The 9,484-nt window shown below is 35.3% G+C and overlaps 1 protein-coding gene across 2 annotated transcripts; it reads left to right on the top strand.

Moving 5' to 3' along the window:
- The first annotated feature begins 217 nt into the window (after positions 1 to 217).
- On the top strand, positions 218 to 9,329 carry LOC119728440 (acidic repeat-containing protein-like). Of its 2 annotated transcripts, none has more exons than XM_038200680.1 (10): positions 218 to 450; positions 1,632 to 2,719; positions 3,194 to 3,264; positions 3,367 to 3,557; positions 4,073 to 4,205; positions 5,063 to 5,274; positions 6,094 to 6,229; positions 7,160 to 7,256; positions 7,770 to 7,877; positions 8,195 to 9,329. In XM_038200680.1, exons 1-10 carry the CDS (start codon positions 343 to 345, stop codon positions 8,442 to 8,444), a joined length of 2,394 nt encoding a protein of 797 aa, XP_038056608.1. In that variant the 5' UTR covers positions 218 to 342; the 3' UTR covers positions 8,445 to 9,329. The 2 variants fall into 2 exon arrangements, with proteins under 2 accessions (XP_038056608.1, XP_038056609.1); XM_038200681.1 differs by having other exon boundaries at positions 219 to 450; positions 1,635 to 2,719.
- Positions 9,330 to 9,484: the final 155 nt, after the last annotated feature.

The raw sequence follows: 9,484 nt of genomic DNA, 5'->3' as shown, positions 1-9,484 counted from the left end.
ATCATCGATGCTAATTTTTTTCTAAAAAATAACTTTAGTCAAACATACAAATAATAAATCAAATAAACATAGACTATATTCAATATTTTATATAAATTGTATATTTTTAAATATTCACTTTACCAAATTAGATTTATTTTATTAACATTTACTGATTTTCATTATTTATAAATGGAAAATGACTACCAATTTAAAAGAATGCGTGTGAACAAAAACTCCCATCATGCATTGCGACGCGGGTCATTAAAAATGGTGTCAAAGCAGCAACAGCAACATGAGTTGAAATTTTGACTTTGATTCTGCATCAGAAAAAAGCAAATAAATCACAAAGTGAATCTGAAAATGGCGTCAGATGAAGAAAATAATCTAGAAGAATTGCTTGGCCGTGTTTCTGATAAGCTAGGCTGGGGACACATTCAACAAAAAGATGTGAAAACAGCGTTCCGTAAGGTGAACACGCCATACAATCATGAATATTGAAGTTTGAACACAAACAACATGTTGAATTTGAAATGGCAAAAAATGTAATGTCCATGTATCCTGTACAAGGTTACAAGGCTGTGCCTGTGAATCACTTGGATAAAATGCAATATCCAAAAGTCACTTTAATTCAGCATAATATGCCATCGATTATGGTCAGTCATTGCAGTAAAGTTTTAGTTTAAAAGAAAAAAATGGGCAATGAGATTTTGTTTAAAATTAAAAATTTCGCAGTGGCTATTGTTACGGCAGCCGTAACGCATTTCCCATTTTCTATCGTTACGGTAGACTGCAACCTGGCAACTTTTATAAAAAAACATGACAAGAAAATATAAAATTAGAAGGAAAAAAGTGAATTTGAACTTTATGAAATTCGGACTTTATTTCCCTTTTAAAAAAAATCCTCAAAAGCCTCAGGTTAGAAAAAGAAAAAAATTTGAGTGCAAAACTGAGATTCGAACCCGCAACCTCGCGGTGCAAAATCCTACCCTCTATCGGCTGAGCTGGCGCACTGCTCGATCAACCGTGTGGAAACAAATAATTATATACCTGCGTGCGTATCAAAAAAATATCGTAGAGGGCGCTAAACAACGAGTGCCGTAACGATAGCCACTTCGTAAAAATTTAGCATCTCCTTAAAAAAAAAAAGATTTCTGCTCATTGAGTTTGTTCACAACCCTGAAAAAAGCATAAGGAAACTAGTACAAGCGGAAAGAATGTTGCATCCTTCCTGATCATGCTGATGCCTCTTCAGCGGTCTATGGAGAGTCAGGAAAATATTTCTAACAAAATTGAAAATGTTTCTAGAACTCCCAGATTCATGTCTTATCAACATTTTTGCAATGACTGACCCTTATTGAGATGATATATGAAGCAAAAAGTGGCGTCAGGTTGCAATATTCTTTCCCTACAATCTTTCCATTAGTCATTTTAATACATTCAGTCACCAACTATTTTGCACTTTGAAAGACTATTAATATTCACCTGATATTGCTCCTGCTAATTGAACTATTGCATTTGAGTTATTTAGGCCTAGGGCCCCTATATTTATTAGTTTTATTTATAAGGCTTCAATTTCAAATTCTGATTGCTATATTTTAATTTATCTATGATGTCATTTTTATTACAAAGTACAATCACTTTTTTTTTAGCAGCCATCGGAAAATGGAAATCACAAGAAGAAAAAGTCTGTCCGGAGCAGCTCTAAGAAAGTACCAAGAAAATCAAGGAAGGATACCAGCTCCTCATCAGACAAGGAAAACAGCATCAAGAATAGGCACCATCACAAAGCAGTTTCGGAGAGTAATTCAAAAGCTGAAATCAACTGCAGAGGTCGTCTGGAATTATCAACCAGTTCTTGCAATGTACTGACTCAAAATAATGACTGTGACAAAAACGATGAGGCAAATCCTTCAAAGAGCAGTTTGGAAAGCTCTGCTGCCTCAAAGAAAGCAGGAAAAGATTACAAAAAGGACTTTGATTTGAACAGCAGTGTGTCTGAAGCTTACACAGCAGCTGATGAATCAAGTAAACAAGGTGAAAGTTTGAAGGCATCAAATGAAAAAGTGTCCACAGCGGATGAGAATGGGGCAGACTTCTTGAATTCTGAATCGTTTGAAAATCCATCACTCCTATCAAGTGATGAAGATGACTTGGCCCGCAAAACTCTTGATGAAGATAGTCCTTCAGTTCCAAAACGTGATGTTGATGAACTGGAAGAACCATTCTCACCACTTCAGCGCTACTCAGAAACCGCCCAACCGATGACATGGCTCCTGACTCCGCCCCCAAAAGAGAACCTTGTCAAGGCCTCGTCATACTCGGCAGAGAAGATCAGTATGGTGGTGATCAGCGATTCTGAATCAGATTCTCCTTTTGATTCATATGATCTGGATCACAAAAACCGTGAGGTCTCATCTTCCACTACAAAGACAGACTGGGAAACGCAGTTCTCACCTGGGCATGTATGTCGTGACTCAGAGACTCCAGATTTTAGTAAAGATCCATTCAAAGTCACACAATCTGCAGAGAAGATTACCACCGTGACCACATTTAGCAGCAGTGAATCCGACGCAGAAGATGATTCTGCGTGTAGTAGACAGGTGCTGAGCCTAACTGAGAGATTGTCCAAGAATTTCAAGCTGCAGAAGAGCAAACCGGTATCAAATGTTGAGGATGGCCATTCAGGGAAAGATATCAGCTGGACCAAGGGTGACAAATCCAGAGATGATAACCAGAGGTACATTTACAAAGGAATCCAGTCAATTTTTTTTTTTAAAGGACAAAAACTTTAGACTTTGGGTAAAAATCATAAGCTTATCATTCAGTGGTCTTTACTTTTTGAATCAAGATTTAATTGCTTTTAAGATAAGATTTGAAGGTTTGCATGAATAAAATAGCAATGAGATAAAGATTTGTGATAGCACCATGTGACAAATCTCTTTTGTGAGTTCGTGAAATTCCCCCAAAAGAACGGGGACAATTTGCTTTGAAGCTCTTATATAAAGAAGAAAACTTTAAAACATTGACTGATATAAATTGATTTTTATTTTCAACCTTGCCCTTGTATTTTTCACAAAACTTTTTAAAGCAACTAAATTGTCTTGGTTATTAAGTCAGTCCAATTACTCTGTTATTTGTTTGTTTTGTTTGAAATCAGTCGTTACAAAAAAATATCCAAACTTTGTCTTCGAATGATTTGCTTTATTTTCAGAATCTTACAGACTCCTAGAGCCCCACTGTACGCTAGCAGTGATGATGATGATGATGATGACTTTGAACAATGTAAGACACCTTTCACCACAAAATATCTTGTATATCATACTTTAATTTAAAGAAAGTTTCAGAATTTGCAAATTTATTTCTTTTTTTCTTCTTGTCATTCAGTTCTACAAGCTATCAAAACTCCACACTGTGCACCTCCTTCAAGCCAGACACCAAAACCAACTGTGGATGAAGACCAGTATGAGAAATCCTTCATCGATGACACGCCTATTGTCGATGAAGACAATGACGATGATGATGTTTATTACTACAGACACATCAATTCAGACCAGAAGATTTTCACTGACAAAAAGGTAAGTTGACTTTTAACTATTTATCTACAAAAGGAGATGTAAATTGGTTTTTGCCCTTCACCCAAGCAATTCCTAAAAACTATATGCTCGGTACTATCCAAGAGCTTGCATTTGTGAAAGGCAAAAGCCAAAAGTCACTGTCAAATTATTTTACAATATTATCCCGGTCTAAACAAGTAAGTTATGACTGGCTAAAGCCAAGTACAAATAGATAATTCTGGCTTTGAAGAAAAATGTTTCTGCAAAATTCCATTTTTCATACGCCGCAAAAAATCCTAGGTATAAATTTATATGTGAAAATGGTTTGACAACTGGATAATTAAATCAGTGATTTAATTTAATCATGTTTTGCTTAAGAAACTCTGTTTGCCTTTTTATTGCTAAAAACCACTCCCAAAATTAACACTTATGATATTTATTTTTGTGTATTTTGATTGAAACTGGTCATTTACACCTAATATTTGTAATTGTGGTAAAGTTTCATTGATTGATATTTTAAACTTTCAACATTACAGAAGGAGCAGGAAACAAAGACACAATCAACCCCCTGGAAGTACCGTCTCCCGCAGTTCAGTGACAGTGATGACGCTGATGACAGTGTGTTTGCTACTCCAAAACCACCGGCAGCGAAAAAAATCACACCTAGTGGTGAGTTCATGTGCTCTAAATTCAATATTTAGTATTTTTAACAAAATTGTCAGGAAAAAATAACAACTTAACTGTAGCAATACCGAAGGCTGGTTTAATATTCCCAATTCTGCTTACGCAACTCTTGTTGTCAATTACTCAATAATCTCCTAACGTAAGAGCTGATATTTTTAATGATAACATTTACTTGACTTGTAGTTGAGTTCACCAAAAGTCCACACGAGTCAAATCAAGTGACAAGCTACTCGTGAATTTTGACAAAAGCATTCCTCTTTTATTATTCATCCCTTGTTACTTGTGACTGGACTTGTGATTTGACTTGTGACTTACTTGTGACTAGACTTAAGATGTGTGGTGAACTTGTGATGTCTTGTGACAGACTCAACTACAACATACATTGGGCCAAAAAAAAAAATAGTTCTGTTTCCCTACCTACCCTATTCTGACAGCCTCTATCCTAATTTTTTTTTATGGGAAAATGCAAAAAAAAAAGCCCGAAATCATCAATTTCTATCTTTTACCCTTGACTACACCCAGACGCCTCCATATCATCGTACACAAAAAAACATTGGCCAAAAAAACTAATTCTCTACCTACCTACCTTATTTGTAAATGCCATGTAATCAGAAGCAGAACTCTCTTTTTTTGGCCTTGTATTTACAAATTAACGAACATGATCAGTTTGGTTGCTTGTTGAGCAACCAGTGTTGGTTCACAAGCTGCGCTGATAAATTTGTGGGTAACCACAGGTGTCTTTTATTGCTCTGAAATACATATATCCTTTTGTTGTTAAATAACAGCCTTCCTCATCCTATTTTAAAAGAACACTTTATATTTTTAATTTGCTGGTATTTCAGTTTTGTCATCATCAAAGAAGTTTAGACCCCCTATCAGTCAGAAGAGGGACACTCCCACCACGGAACGTCCGACAGATTTCATGTCTTCCTTGGCCACACCTAAACATGGCTGTAGTTCCTCCTCGCCCTACGTCAATGACTTCAAGAAACACCGAGAGGCTCTAACTCAAAAGCTGTTTGGAATTTATAACAAAACTGTGTTTGACAACAAGGTAAATGGACCTTTTATCAAGTTATCCATGCTGTACCAAAAGTTCAAGTATTAGTTCAGAAAGAAAAATATTTATCTGACGGGATAAAAACACAAACGACATTCCAAAGTGTTTTGAATATCAGATATATTATTTCCACTGCGACCTGAACTTTTTAACAGTTTGTAGTGCTAAATTGCCATTCTTTTATAATTCTAATGGTGAACAATTTCACTTCAAAAACAGTATTTGTGAGGCGCTGGAAAATGAGACAGAACTGGGCAGAGGTCGAAATGAGGGTTTGCTGGTATAAAATTCTCCTTACAATACTCTTTGTCACCCTTCAATCAGATATTCCATTGACAAGTTATGCCTGTTTAAAGTTTTCATTTTTCGACATGTCAAATAAACAATTTCCAGAGAAAAATGCCTTTAAAGTTTTGAGGTTTGTAGTCGTGAAAATGAATATACCAATTCTTCTTCTAATAAGAACATTTTTATTCCACGATATTTATACTGTTTCTTTAAAATATGGGTAGTAGACATATATCAAAGATAACAAATATCAATAAATCTGATAATAGAAACAAAAATCACCCCTATTCATTTTTTTTTTCATTTTTCTCCACTATTGCCTGTGCCCAGTTCCGTCTCATTTTTTTCCAGAGCACCCCACATTTAATCATTTTACGGCTTATAAAAAATACACAAATTATTGCTTCCAATATTCAGAAGAAACCCTATCTTATTTAACTTTTCAATCTTTACTCGGTTTCTTTGATTCTAGCAAATTCTCAACATGCACCTGTTATCATTATCAATTTCATGTTCCCATATCAGCTTCCATCAGATTTCAGCATCAAGTGGAACAATCGCATGCGCAAGACAGCAGGCTACTGTTACTATACCAAGACCAAGCTGACTGGGCAGTACAGTGCACGGATAGAACTCTCTGAGAAAGTCTGTGACACTGCAGGTAAGCACAGACATCCGCAGTCGTATTCATTAATCACACTGTCGCTACATCTTGCCAGCAGAATATCCTGCAAAGTAGAAATATGTAGCAAGCAGAATTGAAGCCTTGAGTGACATATGTGACCCGTCGTCAGAAAATGAGCTTTATAAAGGCGCACTTTTCAAGAATCAAGATAATTTAAATTCTGAATTCTGCAGAACAAGAGTTTTTCAATGGTGTATTACATGTAAGGGTACTGAGTTAAGTAACAGAAGTATAGACTGCCAACTTCAAGTTGTAAAACTAATTTTTAAAGAAAAAAATGGCATTTAAAATTTGGCTGTTGTGTTACAGTGAATGAACAGTAAAATAATAAAACAGGTGAGGTTTTAAAGATAATGATAGAACCAAAAAAATTGGAGAAAGGTAGAACATGACTCACAGATTAAAAGTTCACCTGAAAACAAAAAATTGTTCGTTCCTTTGAATTTTGGCTTTGCCCTACTGTACTGCAAAATGGCCATTTCTGATTTCAAGCTCATTTCATGATGACGAGTCACATATTCTAAGTGCCTTGAGTTTTTTACCAAGGAGTGCTGAGCATAAAATGTCTGAAGCAGCATAAAAACTGTGAATTACTATAGAGAGGTGGCTTGATTGGTGAAAAACTTATAACCACAATTTTGAAGAAATTAGAAAACAAAGTGTTGTACAGCCAACTCCCGTTAATACAAACTCAGCTGGACCTAGCCAAAATGTTTGTTTTATCAGAATTTTGTATTAAGAGGACCGATGGTCATATTCGTTGTGCACATAAATTCAGTCGGGACCAAGATCTGTGTTTGTTATAACCAGAATTTGTATTAACAGTGTTTGTATTAACGAGAGTCGACTGTATATACTTTCACAAACACAACATATTCACACGACTTTTGTTTTTGTTTTTGGCAGAGAGACTGAGAGATACATTAGTCCATGAACTCTGCCATGCTGCTTGCTGGTTGATAAACAGAGTCAATGATGGACACGGACGCTTCTGGAAATACTGGTAATTACTTGAGAAGAAAAATAAAAAGTCCAGCACTCATCCTGAAATTTGTTTTTGTAAAACATGTACAGAAAGTGTAGGATGAAGGGCTTGTTTTTATCACTTAAATCAGAGGTGTGAAAACTCAGCTTTTAAGCTTTTCAGCTTTTTTTGTTTTGGATTTCAGCTTTTTTTCCCTTCACTTGCTTTGTACAAAAGTATAGGAGATTTCCAAAGTTCAGCTTTTTACACCTTTTCAGGTGTTTTCAGCTCTTTTTATCAGTGGTCACTCACACCCCTGTTAAATATTAACAATATATATGTTCATTTTGTTACTACATGTATTTATGGGGATGTCTGCCTCAGTAGCGGATGTCTCAGATAACTAGAATTGTATTTCAGAGGTCTTGATTTCAAGTTCTGTTTTTATCAATTTAAAGTCATGAGACTTTCTGTTTTGTTTGATATGTCAGTGGGTGTAGCATTTATTCACTACTCTAGTTTGCTCATTTTGCCCTCTTCTGTATTGTACAGGGCAGCAAAAGCCAACCATGCCCATCCGTGTATTCCAATCATCAAACGCTGTCACAGTTATGAGATCACCACCAAGTACAAGTACCAGTGCGTCACTTGTAAAACAACGTAAGTTGTGTTTCAACCCCATCTGTGGTCCTCACTATGAATATGAGGCAAACCCAAGTAATTAGTCTGTTTTATATCGGTCGAGAACTCTTGAAATGGGAATGTTGGAACTAAGTTTCCCTTCAAATGATGATATTGGAAGTTTCTGGAAAATTTTACAAACTTGTCTGCCAAACATAATCCAAACAGTTATTTGACCGTGTGAAAAAAATACCTGCAGTACTCTCAGAAAAAAAGGGGAAATGTTTCTAATTTAGCCAGTCACTGACCAAACAACTTTTGTGTTCTCAACCTTTTGGTTGATTTCATCCCAACAGCATCGGACGTCATTCTAAATCCATCAATACCTCCAAATTCTGCTGCGCATACTGCAAAGGAAACCTCGTGCTGCTGCCCTCTATCAACAAAGACGGGAAAGTGTCCAAGGTGCGGACGCCCAACAAGTTCGCGATGTTTGTGAAGGAGAATTACGGCTCAGTGAAAAAGGAGAACGTGTCGATGAAACACGCGGACATCATGCGACTTCTGAGTCAGGATTTCTCCAAGAAAGCAACAATCTCTGTTTGACTTAATCTGATGAAAACAGCAGAGAGATCTGACAGAAGGAGATAAAATAAAAGTTTAATATTTACTTTTTGGGTTCTGAGGAGACGAGTGCTGTTAATGAAAGAAAATGCAAAAGTGTCTGGGAAGCATCTTCAAGACATCGCTTTTTTGTTCAGAAATCGAGTTTGAAAAAAATGACACTTTGTTTACTTGGCCTTCCATATTTTCAATTTAAATTGTCAATACATGTAGATGTACCAGTTTTCCGTCACAATAATAATGTTGCTGCTAATATTAGATCATGGATATTATGCAATTGAATAAATTATAAAATGTTATCTACTGTGATTAAAATCAGGAGCAGTAAAATTTATTTAAAAAAATAAGTGTTATAAATAGAAACCAATTAACTGATTTTTTCACAGACGATTCAGTAGACTTTGAGGTCGAAAGTGGGGAATTTTTGCATACATGAATTTCTATTTTTCCAAGAAGTTTGACGTTATTTCTCAGTTAAATTTTTATATTGATGGGTTAATTCAATGTAAAAAAATATGTTTTGATTAAGAATTATTAGTGAAAATTTCATAATCTCAGCTAATGTCATTAAAATTGTGTTTTGAATTTTTTGTCTATTTAATGTTTATCTCTATTACATGTTTATGGTTTGTCATGGCGTTTATGATTTCATTATTGGAATAATAACATTATTCTTGGACACAAAAGTAAGATCTTCAACATTTAAACAGGCTTTCTTTTCCTTGGTTCCCAACTGATGTTTGACTTTTATAGTTTATCTAACTGTGTCATTATTTACATGATTGATACCCATAATGGATTTGTTCAAAAATATTAGTACTAGCGTCTTTAGTTAATAAAAAATTCAAGAGCATCTTGGTAAAGATATTGTTGGTGATCTCCATTTTTTAAATTCATTTTTTCCCTTTTGTGTGGCTTTTACAAACTCTAGCCCCACCTTCACCATCCATCCACCACACTACATGTTCTTGTTACTATTTCAGATTTTTAAAAGCATTTTTGTCAAGAGATTTGTTAATCTG

This window comes from Patiria miniata, unplaced genomic scaffold, assembly GCF_015706575.1.
Source record: "Patiria miniata isolate m_02_andy unplaced genomic scaffold, ASM1570657v1 HiC_scaffold_20, whole genome shotgun sequence".
NCBI classification, from domain to species: Eukaryota; Metazoa; Echinodermata; class Asteroidea; order Valvatida; family Asterinidae; genus Patiria; species Patiria miniata.
The sequence above is the reverse complement of the archived record's forward strand: the minus strand, read 5'-3'. Positions and strand labels throughout refer to the sequence as shown.